This window comes from Pteronotus mesoamericanus, unplaced genomic scaffold, assembly GCF_021234165.1.
Source record: "Pteronotus mesoamericanus isolate MK-2021 breed Mesoamerican mustached bat unplaced genomic scaffold, CSHL_Meso_final scaffold_85, whole genome shotgun sequence".
Lineage (NCBI taxonomy): Eukaryota > Metazoa > Chordata > Mammalia > Chiroptera > Mormoopidae > Pteronotus > Pteronotus mesoamericanus.
In genome coordinates this window covers 32,795,457-32,815,421 of record NW_026555329.1, presented here as the reverse complement: position 1 = coordinate 32,815,421, position 19,965 = coordinate 32,795,457, and the positions used below count along the sequence as shown (strand labels likewise).

Below are 19,965 nucleotides of genomic sequence, written 5' to 3'. Positions count from 1 at the left end.
CACCTTCAGTGGCTTTATCATCTAGAGACTAATCCCAAACTCTTTAGATTTTCATTTAAAGTTTTTATCCCTGATTATGATTCCAAGTTTCCTTTCTGAATAAAATCTTCAGGTATCCCTTTCTCTGGCCTCACAGATTTGTATTTAGTTCTCTGCACAAGAGGGTAATTTTCACCTCTCCCACTTTTGGTATATTCTTCTCCCTGCCTCCCATAGTACTCCTGAGCTCCCCAATTTACCCTCTCACAATTTACTATCTCTAAGTAACAACATTTCTCACTGAACTGCAGTTAAGGTTTTACAAAACATTTCCACAAGAATTATTTTTTTACTCTAACAACCACCTTGTAACATGAGTTGACTATAGCTAAGACAAAGTTAATCCTCCCACAAGGAAGTGATAGCAATGAACTTGGAACTGGAATTTGTAAGTCCTTTTACTCCTGGATCCACAGTCTTTATATTATACTCCTCAGCTTCTTCCTTCACGCCCTATCTTCTCTAAGAGCAGTGTGTTTCTTTCTGCAACATTCCATTAAAGCTCATCATTTTATGGTTAGCTATGTACGTGATTGCCTCTCCTTCTACTTTGTATTCTGGGAGGATAGGATCTGACCCTTCTTATTAATTTATTCGCAGGATGTAGCTTGAGCAAACATACACAAACACACAAATATATTTATGTGACAGATACGGAAAAATCAAATTTAACTTTCTTCTATCATAACACACACACACATACACACACACCTACCCCTCCTAACCACGCATCCCCTTAGAGCATGTCCATTACCCTTTATTACTAAGCAAGCTTCTTAAAGGAGTAAAATGCAGATGCTATTTCCATTTTCTCACTTGCTATTCACTCTTTAACCTTGTGACATCTTGCTTTTCTGCACCATCCACTCCAATAAAATGACACCAAACTGACCTTCACAATGGAAATGTTACAGACATCATCTTTCTAACCATTTCTACTGTGTTTTTAAGTGCTGACTGCTCACTAATATTAAGACTGCTTTGTTAATAGTCTTAGCTTCCTTCCTGGTCCCCATGACTTTTCCTCAAATATAGATGCCACAGAATTCCTTTGTTCTTTTTGCCTTTACATTTTATCATTGGATAATCTCATATTCCCTAATCTATACAATCAGCCCCAATCACTCTTATAAATTTAAGACTGGCACATTCAGAGGCCTACCACTTAAATTCTTTCCAGGTAACTCACATTAATTACATCCAAAATGGAATTACTTTGTACCAAAATCTGCTCCTTAGTTTTCTTTGTCCCTATCCAAACATGTGTACCACCTACATATTTACCATCTATATATTTCTTGATTCGGGCACCTCTTTTCCATTGCTACCATCGTGTTATAGTTCAGGACCTTAAAATGTATCCTCTGGATAATTCTGTGGCCTTTTATTGGTCTTCCTGCCTGAATCTTCTACCTCTGTTAAGTCTTTTAACTGTTTACATGTGTTCAATAAAATGTTGCCTACATTTCCCCTCACTGGGAAAACTATGGACATATATGACCTTGGCAATTCTGTTTTCAAAACATTTCAAACACAGAGAGGCAAGCTACTATAGTGATTGATTAAGTGGGTTTGAATCCTGGCTCTGCTAATTATTATGTGGCTTTGTGCAAGTTTCTTAAACTCCCCAGACTTCAGTTTTCTTATCTGCAAAGCGGGGGTATTGATAATACCTACCTTGTGGAATAATATGAGGATTAAATTAATTAACATTTATGTGAAGTGTTATAACACTGCCTGACACACAGTAAACACTGCACAAATGTTTGATGAAAATAATGATAACAATAATAATATTCAGTGACTCACACTTCAGTTCTATATTATGGTTTGGCATCCATCTAATCTCTCAAACTCATTTTTTACTACTGTCTGCATTAAACTCCAGACTTTAGTACTTGGAAACTCTTTATCACACTCCTTGACATACTATGAGTCAATGCCTCCTTGCTTTATCTAGAAGAGTTCTCGTACATTCCTTGCTTGATATCTCTACTCAAGAATTCTCTTTTCAGTGAAATGTTGCTTGAAACACTAGGAGAGACCTGCCCTTCTACTAGGCACAGGTCTTTTAAAACATTTATTAAATTGAAAAATTCTTGTTTCTAGTAATTACTAAACCAAATAAAATAGTAATTATAGTACATATAATAATAGCAAACATTATATAATATATATTTATATAAGTAGTATTGTACTTATTCTATACTTCAGGCCCTGGGCTTAGTATGCTGTAGGTAATATAAGATTTCCTCCTTATAATAGCTCTATGTAATATGTTCTGTAATGATTCCTATTTTAAAAAGGATGAAACTCATGTATAGAGATATAATTTGTTCAACTAACATCTAATATGAGGCAGTGCTGTGACTGGAATCCACACTTGTTTGTCTCCAAAACTCCATGTTCTTGACTATTACCCTGAACTGTGAAACTCCATGGGTAGATCAAGATTTACATATCTTCCTATGGTCACTATCTAGCACTGTGCCTGGAACATAAGCACAACATTAACAATAGATACATACAGAGTTTATGTAGCTACAATTCAGGATATAGAATATTAAGAACTCCTAGCCCATATTTCTTCTCCAAAAAGGTTATTTTTAACTTTTATTCTGATTACATCATGGAAGGTATCTTTAAAAGACAAAAGAAACTTCTACATAATGCCTTTAGACTGAGGTCACACATATGTGACACATATGATCACACATATGATGAATTATTTAAGGGTGTACATGGTATCTTGAAGAGTTATTTGCATTTTTATAACCAGTCACTAGTTCAGTACCAGCTAGAGAATAGGTTACCAATAAATGTTTGTTGAATAATAAGTAAACAAATTCCAGCTCTGGTAAAATGGAGTTGGGACATTCTTGCTGAGTCAGTTTATAATTACGTACACTCCTGGATCAATGGCATAAACATTTGTAAACACTATATAATTAAAAAATATTTCAAGTTGGTTTTGGCATGCATGGAGGGTATATTTTTGTAGCTGATCTTATTTCTTAATTATGTCCTACATATTTAACTTCAGAATGGTTAAAATCTTCTGGAATTTAAAACAGAAATCCAACCACAGCAATATGGAATGAGGTAATGGAGACTTATCTAGAATTTAACTGAGTTTATGTAAGAAAAAAATATATCTTGATTTATTCTTTAAATATTCATATATTTCTCTTTTTGTAAAAATTTCACCAATGCCCTCCAAAACAATAAAGTAGGAATAAAATACAAAATTGTATACTATTTTACAATTGTATCAATCAGAAGATTTTACTACAAAATAACAGAAAACCCAAACTCAACAGCTTAAATTATCTTGTCTACACCTACCTCAATAACAAGAAATCCTGAGATAGGGCTAGTTCTGGGTTCATTATTTTAGCAGTTCATAAAAGGGCCACGAGTTTTTTTATCACCCCATTCTGCCTTTCTCAACCTATTGGCTATCTCTCTTCATGATCACAAGATGGTTATACAGATATCTTCTACCTTTAGAAAGTTTATATTATGCCACCTCATTTTTAGAAAAGATTCATAGATTAGTACCTGTTTTCACTATCTGAAAGAAATCAAAAAACATTTTCACTTTTACAGAAAGAAAGGTGGAAAACAAAAAATAAAGTTCACTGTTTGTTTTTCAGCCAGTTGTTATAGACTGGCACAATCAAGCTCCTTCCCTGGGAACTACACTCAGCATCTCAGCATCAAGACACCATAGCTTTGAAGTCTGTCTGTCAGCTTCTGTGCTTTAACTCAATCTATCTTGTGCATCCACTAATAAGATATGTCCAAGGGTATCAGAAAAGCCTAAAAGAGCTCCTAAGGGTGCTACATTTAGCATAAAACCAGACATGATTAAGTGTTTCAATAGTGAGGAGTGAAATGGACAGTATGCATGAACTGAATTTTAGGTATGGGAACACTGAAAAATTTTTCTATATAAATTAATATAATTGCTTCTTAATCTCACACCTTTCAGTTTACAAACATTTTCACAGAAACCCTCTGCTTTCAGATAGTGGGGGAAACCTGTAGTTGCTCCAGAAATTGCTGTCATGTGCAGCAACTTTCACATACAGGAAAGTGAATAGATATGTTTGGGATCTTATTTTAAGAACTAAAAAAATTCCCAGAAGGACTCCAAGGGATTCACATTACTTTTCATTTCTTAGATCTGGGTTTTAAGACATTTCCTAAAACAATCACTGGCAAAGAGATAGAATTACCTTGCTTGGTTTAGACTAGTCTAATTCATCCCCTTGGGATGAGGCCAACCTGATATAAAACACATGGCATAACAGCACATCAGCATGTGTATACTTGACCAAAACTGGCCTTTTGTAAGGCGTGGGAGAAGTAGAAATGCATTCCAAGTAGGTAACGAACAATATCTCTAATAATTTTGGGGCTTTCTGAAGTCCATCTGAAAGCATATTCAACCAAGCAAAGCATCTCCTTAGTCAATGCTAAAAGAATCAATTTCTCTAAGGATAAAGGATGTCAAATGCTCTTCGCACTAGATAATGAAGATTTTCCAATTAATTTTAAAAGGGAGATTTGAGATGAGAATAGAAAAGAGCATTTTCTTGATTCATACAATAGGTTAGCATATTATTTGGGCTATCAAAAGTATCATTAATTTTGAGAGAATCAAGATGGTGGAGGAGTGAGTGGAAGTCACACTGACCTCCTCCCAGGACCAACCTGGAATTACAAGTAAATTTTGGAGAAATCATGTGGAACAGACAAATGAACAACAGCAGAGAAGAGCCTAATAACCTCAGAGGGACAGAAGAAACAGCTTTAGTACAAGCTAACTTGTAAGGAGTGTGGCAGAGACTCGAGAAGGTGGGCAGGGTGCCCACAGGTGGCAGCACCAGAAGGATATTTAAACGGCCAGTTGGATCCTGCTGAGAAGAGTAGGGTCTAAACCATAACTGGGGATCTCCAGCGTACAGCACCAGAACCCAATAAGTACACAGATAACAGCCGCTGTGAAAAGCAGCAGGGAGGCTCTCTGCCAGAGACAGGTGGCTGGAGACACAAAGAACAATTTAAAGGGCCACGACATAAATTTTTATTTGCAGCCACTTGCCCTGGTCTCTGGCAAAGGTGGGTGCAGAGTGGGCTACAGACACCTGGCGAGTGACTGGGAAAGGAGGCTTTGTGGGGAGAACTGAGAGAGTAGCCGTGGGATCCCAGTGCTGACTCATCCCCCATGCAGCAGCTGCCATCTTGCTAAGGCAGACCACTCCCCTGAGCGGCAACAGTGTGAGGGAACACAAGAGCCCTGCCCCTAGAAGGAACTCTGGCCTGGTGGTGCTAAAGCCTGACTGCTGAGTACAGAGTGGCAGCCACAGATAGTAGATCCCTGGTTGAAAGGGGTGCAGAGTGGTTTGGAGATATTTTAGGAGAGACTGGAGATGGATGGAGGCTTTGGGGAGAGAATGTAGAGTGGCTGGTGGGATCCTGGTGCTGACTACTCCCCCATACGGCAGCCATGTGGCTCAGGCAGACTACTCCCCTGAGTGGCAGCAACATGAGAGGACCCAATAACCCCACCACCCAGTAGAGACTCTGTCCTGCCCTATAGTGTCTAAACTGGCCTGCTGAGTGCAGAGTAATTAGATTAACAGCTGAAGGAGACAGCCACACACAGGAGATTACTGAAAGTCTCGAACAGACTGCCTAAGGTCAGACAGGGTCAACACCTGTCATCATCAGAGGCAGAGCCAGAAAGTAAAAACAGCAGCATTCTACCATAGAAGTTCACACCACAAAGTGAGGAAATCAAGACAAATCAATTTAAGAAGCAGAGCAAAAAAGAAGAGTCTCACAAATAATGAGAAGACAAAGAAACACCCCCCAGTCAAAGGGAAAGGAGGAATCCCCAGAAAGAGAACTAAATGAAATAGAGGCAAGTAAACTATCAGATATTGAGTTCCAAACAATGGTTCTAAGGAAGCTCAATGAGTTCAGTAAGCTCAGAGAGAATTACCAAAACTACAGGGAAACTATGAGGAACTTACTGCAAACTATATCAGCCTGAAAAAGGACATAGAAATGATCAATAAGTGACATGAGGAAATGAAGAATACAATTTCTGAATTGAAGAACACAGTAAAAGAATCAAAATCAGGCTAGAAGAAGCAGAGGAACGCATCAGTGAGCTGGAGGATAAGGTAGTAAAAAGCTCCCAGAAAGAGCAAGAAAATGAAAAAAAGACTCAAAAAGAATGAAGAAGCATTTGAGGGAAATGCAGGACAACCTGAAAGGTAATAATATCTGTATAATAGGGATACCAGAAAGAGAAGAAGAGGAACAAGGGATAGAGAACCTGTTTGAAAAAGTAATGATGGAAAACTTTCCTAACTGGAGGAGAGAAAAAGTCACAGAAGTCCAGGAAGCACAGAGGGTCCCATTCAAGAGGAACGCAATGAGTCCCACTCCAAGACACATCATCATTAAAATGGCAAATATCAAAGACAAACAGAGAATCCTAAAGGCAGCAAGGGAGAAAGAGGTAGTAACATATAAGGGAGCCCCGGTATGGCTAGCAGCTGACTTCTCAACAGAAACATTACAAGCCAGAAGGGAATGGCAAAAAAATGTTCCAAGGAATGAAAAACAAAGGCCTGCAACCAAGATTGCTCTACTCAGTAAGGCTCTCCATTAAAATGGAAGGTGAAATAAGGAGCTTCCCAGACAAAAGGAGGCTAAAAGAATACACCTCTACCAAACCAGCACTGCAAGATATGCAAAAGGGACTGCTTTAAGATGAAGAAAAAGAGTCTATGAATACGCAGTTCATTTCACAGTCACCAATACTTGGTATTACCAATATTTTTAATACTTAGTAATCTGATTGTGACAATGATGTGTTATTTTAATTGTTTATTATCTGTTGAAACTAAACCTGTTTTGTAGATTTCTTGCCTATTTCTATTAATTTTAAAAAGCTTTAAATGACTTTTTGGTATTCTTTATCCATTGTTTGATTAAAGGTTTGTAGAATTTTTTCCCTAAAAAAAAAAACTATTAACTCTTTTACAGATGTGTTGTAAATACTTTACTATTCTATTACTTGTCCTTTAACTTTTTTTATACACATATTACTATATAATCTTAAATGTTTACTATAGTCATATTGTCAATATTTTACTTTATAGCTTCTAGGTTTGGATATTTTACTTCAGGGTAAGAAAAATAGTATGTTGCATTTTCTCCTAAAACTCCTTAGATTTTAATATTGAGTTTTAACTCAGCTGAATATGGATTATATAATGTGTAAAATAGGGCTCTATATTTGTTTTACTTCAAGTAATAGTGGTCCATGCACCTTATTTGTTGAATAAGCCTTATTTTTCCCATTGATTTGAAATATAAATTTAATCATATATTACATTGTTAGATATATCCATTTGTTTCTAGAATGCTCATTTTATTTCATTGATCTACTTGATTATTTCTGTGCTAGTGTCATGTTGTTTTATTGCGGAGACTTTATAATGGGTTTAAACTTTTTAATTTTTTATAGGGATTTTGACATTAAAAAAATAAGTAAATAAAATCAACCTGAGTTTTTTAAAAAAAAGAAACTCCTACCTTTTGCAACAACATGGATGGAACTGGAGAATATTATGCTAAGTGAAATAAGCCAGTCGATGAAAGACAAATACCATATGATCTCACCTACAAGTGGAATCTATTCAACAAAATAAACTAAGGAACAAAGCAAAACACATGCATGGAAACATGGAGTAGACTGAAAGTGACCAGAGGGGATGGAGAAAGAGGACAATGGTGGAAAGAAGGAGAAGGGACTAAACAAAGAACATGTATAAATGACCCATGGACATGGACAACAGAGTGGGAATTGACTGCGGGAGAGAAGGGAGGGGTAGGATGGGTGGAGGAGAGCAAAGGGAGAAAATTGGGACAGATGTAGAATAGAATAAACATGATTTAAAAATAAAAAATTTTTAAAAATTCTCTTAAATGCCAGGATATCACCAAACAGTTTTTTGAGAGAGGTTCACGGGTGAGGTGTTTCCTGATTCTCGTGTGTTTGGGAAAGTCTGTTTTGCTTATATACCAGAATGACAACTTATTTTTAAAAAGTATCATTAATTTTACATAGTTTTTATTAGGTTTTATGGTATATATGCAGTTTATAAATTCATATATAGTGTTACTCTATAGCAAATTAATTTGATGTATGAAGAATGGCTTTAAATTTAAAACATTTATAATTCAAAATATTATATTTTCCATTTCATAACAAACCTCTTAGGTTCCAGGTTGATTAAACTTAGTTTTTCTAGACATTTTTTAATTTCTCAGGAGGAAATACCAGTACCTGTATTTTAGCTAAAAAATTGTAAGTTAGGCATTATTTAGTCATGAGCTGCTTAATGACTGGTATATATTCTGAGAAATGCATTGTTAGGCAATTTCATCATTGTGTGAATGTTACAGATTCTACTTACACAAACCTAGATGGTTTAGCTTACTACTACAGTTGTATGTGCTCTACTTTTATATGACTGGCAGCACAGTTGGTTTGTTTACACCAGTATCACCACAAACATATGAGTAATGCTTTGTACTACAATGTTATGACAACTATGACATGACTAGGTGATAGGAACTTCTCAGTTCCATTATAATCTTCTGAGATTATGTATCATATGTGCCCACCATCATTAATGAAACATGATTATGTAGCACATGATGGTGACTTATTTTTAAATGAATACCTCTCTGAATGCAATATACCATATATTCATAGTTTGTTGGATCCAGTCCCCTCATTCTACTCTGACACATCTACACCAATAAAAGTTTAAACCACTCTGCAAATGTGTTAACAAGTTCATGAATAAGCATGCCCTTTGCCTTTCCTTATTTTTTGGTTATATTAACATTAAGACATTATCTAGGCATTATGTAATCCACCAGCCACTTGGTGCTGCAAATAAAAATAACCAAAATCCGAACTACTAAATCTGACCTCTTATTATCACTTAATTAATATATATCATATAGAAATCATCTAGGTACTTGATATCATTATGTTTTCATGGTTTCTCATAATCAGAGCTAATAAGGGTTAAATATAGAACTCATAGTTGAAAATTAATAGGTGACTATCAAGCTCTTCAGCTAGATTTTTCACAGATAGAATAATTTTATGTAGTTCTTCCCATAATGTAAGATTATATCCTCACATGAATAAATGCCTCTCTGGGACTTTTGATTTAAAAACTGGCACTGAACCTTTGTGTTTGAAAAATGTGTGTGTGTGTGTGCATGTGTTCCATGTACTAAGAAGCAGAACAAATGTTATGTTAGAATGACTCTCCTACACTGAAAAGAAGAAAAGGAAAGCACAGGTAATTCCAATCAAAGTCCAGCTGTAGATAATGTTTCAGAAGAAAAACTAAGAAATTTTAGTCTTTTAATTGCATTTGAGTAAGAGCATCATGATAACATTCTTGCTCTTTCAGAGGGGGACTGATATCTTTCTGTCTCTTTAGACTGCAGTCCCAACACCAACAAAATGGCCACCGACTAAGCACGTGGTCTTGCTAGAAAGATAAGATTACAGTTATTCATGTTCGGGTTATTTGGGAAATAAGCCAAGACTATGGGAGGTTTTAATGACCATTTAAGCCTAAATTCCTGCAATTTTTAAAATAAACTTTGTCTAACTAAGAGTTGTTTTAATACCTTTACAGCACAGACTGCAAAGAAATGGAAACTGGGGTCAACTGTGTACAGATTAGAATGCTTCACAGGGGCAACTACGGACATTTTATATCTCTGCAATTTGTTCATGCCTGAAATCCAGCTAATCAGATTTTACAAGCTAGGGTATGTTTTTAGATTAATCTATTTATACATATCCTTGTATTCATATAGATTCCAGTTAAGTATGTATGTTCTTTCATACAATGATACAAACTAGAACACTGCTCACATGTAAAATAAAAAATAATTATTAAAAATATATATAATAGGCCCTAGCTGGTATGCCTCAGTGGATTGAGCACCGGCTTGCAAACCAAAGGGTCGCCAGTTCAATTCCCAGTATAGGGCACATGCCTGGGTTGCAGGCCAGGTCTCCAGCAGGGGAGCGAGCAAAATGCAACCACACATTGATGTTTATCTCCCTTGCTTTCTCCCTCCTTTCCCCTCTCTAAACTAACTAACTAAATAAATAAATAATAAATAATAAATAAATTATATATATAAAAATTGTTCTTTGAGATTTTTACTCTGACATCTTCTGTGATCTCTTATGTGACAATTTAAAGTGAAAACAGCTTTTATGCTACCCATAATCCATTGTAACATTGGGAACACTCATGTTTTAAGAAACTTCTTCAAGCACAATACAATGTGATAAATAAAGTACATATTTTTTAAATTGTTGTTCAACTATAGTTGTCCCCATTTGTGTTTCAGTATACATCATTTCACAGTCCCTTAATAAAATCCATAGTTATTTATGGAAAAAAAACCTCTGATTTCATATGCATGAGTTTCACTAAAGACAGCTAAGTTCAAAAAATATTTTTCACAAATTTTGTCATTAGAAAAATCAGTACCTTCCATATATCTTTTACTTCACACTACAAAGGGTTAATTTTTCTCCTGTCAGACCTTTATTTTAAGCTATTATTGGAATTATGATGACTGCCATCATTTTGATGGTTATTATTCTTAAAAAAAAAAAAGTAGACCAAAATAACTGAAAATGACAAAACGACACGAATTCATGTAACAATTACAAGGAGAAATGTTTTCCACAGTTGAGCAAGCCATACAATTATTTTAAATATTAAAGTCTATGTTAAAATATCTACTCCTTGGCCTACTAGATCTTTGAAAGTAGATTATTGGATGCATTTGAGTTACTATTCAGTCACTCGTCAAAAAAGGGAACTTTTGCCATGGCCAGGTGGCTCAGCTGACTGAAGCATCATCCTATGCACCAAAATGTTGACTCCTTGGTCAGAACACATACTTAGGCTGAAGGTTCAATCCCCATCAGGGTACTTACAGGAGGCAACCTATCGATGTTTCTCTCTCACAACAAGGTTTCTCTCTATCTCTCTCTCTCTCTGCCTCTCACCCTCCCTTCCTTTCTCTAAAATCAACACACCTATTCTCAAGTTAGGATTTAAAAATAAAAAAGGAAACTTTCTGTTTCTTCTACACTATATAAAACAGTTAATACTATACATTAAACTTAACATAAATTTTTAAATTTTTTTATGAAAGTTAATCTCCAAATGATTTTATGAAAGAATTAATAACATGACAACAAAATGCAATAATGGAAGCAATTATAAATTTTCTGATATGAGCATTTTACAAGTTTTTAGAAAATGCATATCCCTATGAAAATATTCAGTAATTATAAACCTATCACTAAATTATCTATATAACACTGGAATTTATTTTTATTACAGGAAATATTACATCAGTCCTTACTGGAGACAAAAGAGAGGAAGCTGGGAATGGAATGGAATAGAATAAATAATTTTAAAAAGTCACAATACTAAGAAAATTGTAAGACTCTATCCCATACTTCTTATCATGATAAACAGATTGCAGCTAAGAAAGATTTTAAAAAATTAGTATCAGAAACTGGAGCTTCAAGGAGAAGGTTTCTATTGAATTCTAAAATGGGATTGATTAAACTAAAATGCTAAAATTCTCAGGGAGCTGGTGGTAGATATATTGTTGGCTACTTCTTCTTAAAAGTATTAATATAGAGAATTATGTTGAGCTACTGATAACCCTCATAAATGCAAAGTAGTCTTCCTGATGAATTTGGATGTAGTTTTCTTTACTGTACATGTTTGACTATGAACACTTGCGAATTGTTTTGTTATTGTTCTTCTTTATGAGGTAGTGGATTTCTAGCTGAGGAGGCAAAGTTCTGCCTTAAAGCATACTACTGGTATCTAAATATAGTCACATGTAAGAAGTATAAATAAATTCCTAAACTTAAAAATTAGTGAATTCTAATAGCATTTCTATGCTTCTCAGGCCTAGAGTAAATGACTCTATATATTCACCAACTGAGAAAAGATATAGATACAAAGGGAATAAATTACTGGGTGGAAATAAATTATGGCTAAGGTATAAAATAAATATAAAACAGCAGATCTTTTACAAAAAGGTGGCATCAGTGGGAGTTATTTCTAAAAGGTGAAAATATGTTCCATTCCACTTAACAGCATTACTCTTCACATTAATGTTTTTCAAAGTAATGCATTTCTTCTACTTAGAAAAACATCAAGAATATTACTTGCAAATTACTCATAGTATTAATTAGGCAATCACTTTGTATTTTTCAGGTGGTCTTCAACTGAAGTAAAATATCTTGAAAGTTAAAAATATTTAACATGTCACTAACTCAAAATAACCAATAAGTTCAGAATAACATTTACTAACATTTACATAATACTTATGTGCCAGACACTACATACATTTAAATGCATGACTTTTTTAATATTCTCAAGGTACTATTACCACCCCGGGCTAAATAACTTGCTTATGTAGCTAATACTAAGTAGTGTACTCAGGATTCAAACCCAGGCAGTCTGTTTGGGAAACTGTACATTTAACCACTAATGTATCACATCTCTAAGAGGGATAATTCAGTCAGGGTCTGCAATGCTTTTAAAAGCCATTGTTTTCAAGCAGTCACAATTGCCAAACAGGAAAACTTTTTTACTCATTATGAAGTGAATGTGTGAGTTTAAGCAACTACAAAGGAAACTGAGTATAATAAATATGTCAAAAATTTTACACAATATAAATGTTAGAGCAGAGATGGTGGCACTTAAATAACTTTAGCTGTAATTTCACCCTGAGATTACTCTCAGTCCAAACACACACATAAAAAAGCCAATAGTAATTTTAACACTCAAGGTCATATCATTTAAATTATGTATATATAACAAAAAACTTCAGTAGCATTCCCCATAAATTATGCCCAAAGTTAATTGTCTCATTAACCTTGTTCCAAAACATTAAAGATGATTTATTATAAGATAATTAACTGATCAAATCATTTAACCAATTTTATTATTGGTTAATAAAATTCACATAAATTTCTATGGAAGAAAGTTAATCTTTATTGGAGGAAATTTGACATAATTTGTTTTTAACATCTCCAAAAAAAAAAGAAGCATAGAGGCTTAACTGCATGATCCTAGGCTGATGTCAGTCAAAAGAAAACATGACTCAATAGATGTACATCTACTTTCCTTTGAAGGCACTTTTGAAAGGAGCAATAGGAGGGAGAGCAATGTACATCTTCTCCAGAAGTGAATTTCAAAGGCCTTATTTGGTGCTTCGTCCACGTGGGAAAAATTAGAAAACTTTTTGCCTTTTATTTTCCATTGTGAGATCCTAAATGGGCCAATAAGTCCAGGATATGTAGGTCCCCATGTGGTATCAGATGCAGTAGCAGCTATAGTGTAAGGAATATAGGACACAATGATCTATGTAGCTGACTTTTGTGAACTCTGGTGGTGGCAGAAGTGACAAAAAGAAAGGAAGAAAAAAAACCTTTAGCAGCACTTCAACTAGATCTCAAAATCACTCAACTGGGTCTGCTGCATTAATGAGATCACAATACAGAACTGCTGATTTCGAATTACTTTGGTGAAGAAGGTTTATTATTATAAACTAAAAAGCCATAGTTTATTAAAAATAATTGGATGTGACAATAAATGGTATTTTTTCTATGTCTCAGCACTCTGGATTAAAAGAGGCTTAAATTAAACAGTGAATCCCCTGCCCTTGCCAGGTGGCTCAATTGGTGCATCATCCCATGCATCAAAAAGGTTTCAGGTTCAAGTTCAATTCCTGATCAGGGCACACACCTAAGTTGCAGGTTTGGTCCCTGGTCAGAGGTACTGGAAATGATCAATGTTTCTCTCTCACATTGATGTTTCTCTCCCTCCTCATATCAATAAATATATCTTCAATAAGGATTTCTTTAAAAAGGGAATCTCCTGAATTTAATTAAATGGCTTTTTAAAATGATTTTAAAGACATTTAAATAATGTAGGAAAAAATCTATTTTGCTAACATGTCCTAAAATCCGAGTTCAACTTATTTTAAAATTATGACAACTCTAATGTAAAAGTAGACAAACAAGTAAATAAACTTTGAGTAAACAGGCCCTAGCCAGGTAGCTCAGTTGGTTAGAGCATTATCCCAACAAGCCAAGGTTTTGGGTTCAATTCCCAATCAGGGCACATACAAGAATTAACTAATGAATGCATAAATAAGTGGAACAACAAATCAATGCCTCTCTCTCTTTCTCTCTCTTTCTGTCAAATCAATAAATTTTTTTAAATTGATTTAAAAATGCAATTATATCTGGTACACATTTTATCAATATCCTTGTTACTGAAATGTCTGCTTTTCTTTGCAAAATCTGCCTTAATTTGATTTTGTATGTAGTTTCTATGTAACAATATTTGAATATTCAAAAATCAATTATCTCATTAATATTTAAAAAATACAATTGCTAAACAAACCATGTTTAAGTTTTCCAACTATACTAGTTTATTGTCTCTCTAGAAATAAATCTACCAAGCCAAAAGTTTATACATATTTTTTCAGCAAGTGAAATCTGTAGTGAAACCCAAGACACCGGGGCACTGTATCTAAAATGCTGAAAATTTCACTTTGCTTACAATGGTAAATAAACTAAACATTTGTTATTTGACAAGGGAAAGAATGACTTCAACAACAATTAGTATATATAAATCATCTTATTTAGAAGAATATAAAAGAGAATTATATTTTCCATAAAAGCTAAAAGACCGATCTCTCTCTCCCTCTTTCTTTTTCATTGGTCAATAGTGACTCAGGAGGTGAATCAGGCTCCTGCGGGGGCTCTGTGAACATCATTACCAATGTCAATCATCAGCAACCCAACGAAGCCTGTAACTACAGGTTAATACAGAATGAAAATATCATTTCCCCTAAAATATTATTTCATATGCATATATTCCAAGGAGTTCTAAAAGCAATGATCTTCCAGATAAAATACAATATAGAAGTTGAGTGATCAGAGGCTACCTTGGATAGAATTATGGCAAGATTTAAATAACTAACTTAGGTCCCCCTCTTACATAGGAATCCATGGAATATGGTCACTTTGGCCTCTTCATAAACACCCACAACTATGGGAGTCTTATGAAGTCATAATATAGCCCATAGATTTTTGAAAAGCTGTGATAAACCTCATCTTCTTTATGAACAAAAAGATGCTTCATCCTTTAAAAATTCCTATAGAATCATCTTCGTTTTGTCCTATAGAGTATCACAGTATAGTCAGAGTTCCTTTTCTTCTTACTTGATAGCTTTTCAATATTTAATGATAGCTTTCATACCCTCACTTTTACAAGTTAAGTCTTTCCACTGGATTTTATAGAAGTTATCTACAATATCCAATAATCTCCCTTTATTTTCTGGACACATTCTTGCTGCTAGAGTTATATTTAGCCAAGCTTCATTTCAAAAGGTAGTGCTCAGAATAAATACAACATTAAAATGTGGTCATTACTGCAAACTATAATAGGACAATCACCTCCCTCATTAGGATACCATAATTAGTCAAATTTAACAATGAGTTAACTTTGTAGCCTCTTCCTACTACAAATATCAAGACCAACAAAACCATGGTCTGTAATTGTGTAATGCATTTCTTGAACTCAAACCAGAACTTTATAAGATAGTATTATGACATCAAATATGTTAACATGCCTCCCTATATTTGACCCTCGGGTATGACATCTTGAAAAATACTTAACTACTCTACTTGTCTTCCTACCTACTCATACTCTTCAGTTTCACACACTATTGAGCAATGTCGACCTTCAAGTCGCTGTTTATGTTAGCTTTTAAGTCATCACTCATTAATACTCAAGAATCTCCAACGAAAACACTTTCTTGTATGACAATTAAGAAATTTTGCCTGAGACATCGTTTTCACTTGTTTACTTTCAAAACTGGTTTTATACAGAACGTCTTCCTAGGAGTGTTGCTTGAAGTAGGATTAAGTGGTTGTTCAAAATATAGACAATGATATGCTCAATTCCATTTTTGCAGCAAGGCAAACAATGCAACACCTCCAGCAAACCTTTACCTTGATAAGAATATGCACATATACACACACCACACATGAAATATTCATGTGAGTTATGAAACTATGCTTTCGCATGTGGAAAACAAACGTACGTTACTTTATTCTAGTTACAGTTGTCCCCTTTACAAGAAACTTTTATCTCACTCTTCCCTCTTCCAAGACCATAATTTTCTTTCAAGCAAAGATAAAATTAGTGCAAGTTCTGCAAGATCCCAGTCTCCCTAAGTCCCCATCAGAGATTTCAATTAAAGTGAAGTTCATCAGTATGGCAAGCCCGAGCTTCCAGCGAACTCCTCCTCAGAAATTTGACCCGCTTCCCCCAATCCGAAGCCGGAGGACAGTCCGACCACAGAGTACTTCCACTCAAAGAGGGCAAATCCCTGGGTAGAGTACATTCGGGTAACCGTTTCTTTCTTAACGCTGAAGCATTAGAACCCCTTCTCAGTGCCGCGCCTTCTTTGAGTCTGCTTTTGCGGGCCAGCTCCGGGTGAGCGCCCGGGTTAGTCAGTGCGCACGTGACGCGCGGTGCCCACATGACACGACCATAGGCGGGGGAGGGGGACAGAGGAGTGAAGCAGGGAAAAAGTTAAGGAAGATCGGTCAAAGCGCCCAAAGCAATCGGTCCCTTCCCTTCTTCGTCAAGTAGTGGCTCAGAGATTCCTAGGGGACGGCTGAGGAGCAAGGCTTTCACGGTCCAGCTTCCCAAGCAGGGTGGGGTGGGGGGAGGGCGTAGTTCTCCTCTTCTCCCCGCCACCTTCTGCTGCTTTCCGCCCTGCTGGGGATGCCGCTGCATCCTCCAGTTGCCCCTTCCTTCCTCTTCTCCCTCCCTCTTTTTTTCCTACTTTCCTTCTTTCTTTCCTTCCTTTCTTCCTCCTACCTTTCCTCCCTCCCTTCCCTGAAAGCTCTTTATCCACTGCGGGCGATGCCACTGACGCACATTCAATTTGCCCGGGAGCTTGCCCGTACCTCTAAGGTCAGACAAGGCCGAACACTTTCCACAGGGGAAGGTATAACTGCGCAAACAAAGTTGTACGCCACACCGAAACCTGCCCTCCCTTCATTGAGCCCCCAAATTCGCATCCTCCGCAGAGCTCACTTGCTCCGTCGCTACTCTCTCGACCTCACCCCACCACCGTGCAACACACCCCCTTTCACAGTGAGCCCACCCTTCCACTGCCCCGCGCTTGGAGCGGTCCAACCGCCTGGCAAAGCCCCGAGCAAGCCGCTGCGCTCACCTTGCTTGACACACTTGAGCCGGAGGGGGTCCTTGCAGTGTTTGATCACGGCCAGCACGTCCCTGATGGTGAGCCCCGCCACGGGGGTCTCATTCACCTCCAGCAGCAGCTCCTCCGACACCAACTTGCTGCCGCTCTCATAGGCCACCTTGCCGGGCTTCACTTCCCCCAGGTAGGGGAACTGTCCATTCTCGGCGCCCCCCTTCAGTTCAAAGCCCAGCTGGCCCTCCGGGTTCCTGCCAATGACACTCTCATGGACTTTGCTAGTCCAGTGGCTTTTCTTTTTCAAGCTTTTGGACATGGCAGTGGGGCGAGTTGCCTCAGCTCCTGAGGGGTTCCTCTGGGGTAGGGGTGGTGGCGGTGAGAGAAAGGATGGAGGAGCCAGGGGGCCAAGAGGTGAGAAGAGCAGACTTTGCCTTCCTCCCCTCTCTGTTCGGTGTTTTCCCTCTTCTTAGGGTGGAGTGTGGACGAGGAAGGGGAAGGATGAAAGGGACGGCTGGGCAGAGGTAGGAGAGCTTGGGTGAGGTTGTGCTGTCCCTTGAATGACACTCAAGGCTGTGGCCCCGCGGCAGAGGAGAGCTGTGGTGATGGTGGTGGTGGCGGCGGCGGCGGCTGCAGCCTGAGCGAGCAGTAGCGGAGCTGGTGAGCGGGTGGGGTGGGGGTGGGGAAGGAGGGTAGGGATGCCGGGGGCCACTCCTGCGCGGTGTGACTGGGAGAGCGCGCACGCCTGGGTGTGTGGTGTTAGCTGATGTCCATGGCAGCTGCAGTGGCAGCGGCGGATCCCTGTGTGTGTACTAGTTGTACAGTATTGGCAGGAGGGGAGGAGGGAGAGCCGAGGCGGAGGGAGCCGACTGAGGGAGGAGGGGCGCGCGCGCGCCGGGTAGGGGGCCGCTTAGCCGCTGTCTCCGCTCCCTCCCTCCGCAGCTTGACCCGGTAGTGAAGGCTGAGAGAGAGGCAGGCTGGGTCCGCCTGGCAGCCTGAGAGGGGAGGCGGGAGCGAGAGAGGAGGGGAGGCAAGGCCCGGCTTGGGGAGGCCGGCAGGCAAAGCTGAAAGCCGATTGCGGACCTTTCTTCAGTCTCCCAGCGGCCGAGCGGTGCGCTAGGCTGCGCCGCTGAGAGGACGCCCTGAAGCCCAGGCGCGGGCTGGGCGGGAGCAAAACAGGCGAAACCTGGATTTGAGCGCGACCCAGTGCCGGCGCTACCGCCTGAGCGCCGCCCGCCTCCTGGCGCGGGATCCTGCCGTGAGAGCTGCCTGCGGGGCCCGCTGTGGAACTGCTGGAGAGGCCTGGGCGCTGGGAGCCGTGGGAGGCAAGCGTAGGAGCTCACAGTTTAGAGGGACTTCGTCTTTTCACTTTTTCGGTCAGACTCGTGGCAGAGTTCTCAAAATTCCCCCTCAGAGAAGCGGAAAGTTAGAGAACTGCAGGCCGGGTACCCTGGCGGGGGAGGGCGAAGCAGCATCCCTTTCCCGGGGACGGGCCCTGCCCGCGTATTGGGCCAGGGCGAGGACTGAGAGCTGGGCGGAGTTGTCGGATGAAAGGCTATTCCTGAATAGCAAGAAGAAGGGGCTTCACGTTTCCTAGTTAGAAGGAGCGGAAAGAAAGGGGCTGCGGGATAGCGGGACGGGGACAGGGGCGGGGGCGGGGGCGGGGGCGGGGGGCGATGCGGGCAGTGAGCAGCTGTCCTAAGGGAAATTGACAGTTTAACCCGGGAGCTGCGGCGGCGCAGGCAGGGGCACGCCTTGGCCCAGGAAAGCCCTCAGACTCGGGCTTGTAGCTTGGGAAGAAACCTTAAGATGACATGACCCGAAAACTTCCTGCTACAGAGAAGGAAAAGAAGGCTCCGAGGGTAAATCTAGCGGCCAAATCGGAGCTGGAACTCAGCTCGCTGGCCCACCACCAGGCTGCTTTCCCCTCACCAAGTTTTCAGCCAGGAAGAGAGGTGAGGACAGGGGCGCAAGGATGCAAGAGAGCTGCTGATTTTCACTCAATCGCGAATTTTCTATGAGATGTTCGGCGAGATTTTAGAAATTCTTGTTAATTGGTAAATGAATTTCACTTGTTCTACTTCCAAATGATATGTTTAAGACAAAAAAAAATGTTGCACACCTACTCATCTCTAAAACAAAGCATGAAAAGCACTGTTCAGTTAGGAATCTTAATGTCTGAGGTGAAGATAGTGTGGGAGGCAAGCGGTACAGGAAGGCCAGATTTGAATGTAGGCTCTGCTACTTACCAAGAGCTTGATCTTAAGCATATTGCTTGACCTTTATAAGTCTCAGTTTCCTTATTTTGTTTAATGGGGTTGGAAGTACTAATCTGATAGGGCTGTGATGAGAATGAAATCAGGTTAATGCATGCAGAGTGCTTGCATGATTTAGGTGGGTAGCACTTAAAATGTTAATTTCCTTCCTTTTCCCCTCTGAAGTATAACTCATTATTTGGGGAAAAGTGGGATTAAATTTAGTCAGAACTGGAAGAGATCTGAAACA

At 38.7% G+C, this 19,965-nt stretch overlaps 1 protein-coding gene across 1 annotated transcript in view; it reads right to left on the bottom strand.

Annotated features, from left to right (window-relative positions):
* MAGI2 (membrane associated guanylate kinase, WW and PDZ domain containing 2) overlaps positions 1 to 17,779 on the bottom strand; it is a 1,404,484-nt gene extending 1,386,705 nt beyond the window's left edge. Inside the window, exon 1 of the mRNA XM_054563833.1 lies at positions 17,479 to 17,779. Within this exon, the coding sequence (XP_054419808.1) occupies positions 17,479 to 17,779 (301 nt within the window). The remainder of the gene's footprint in view (positions 1 to 17,478) is intronic.
* Positions 17,780 to 19,965: the final 2,186 nt, after the last annotated feature.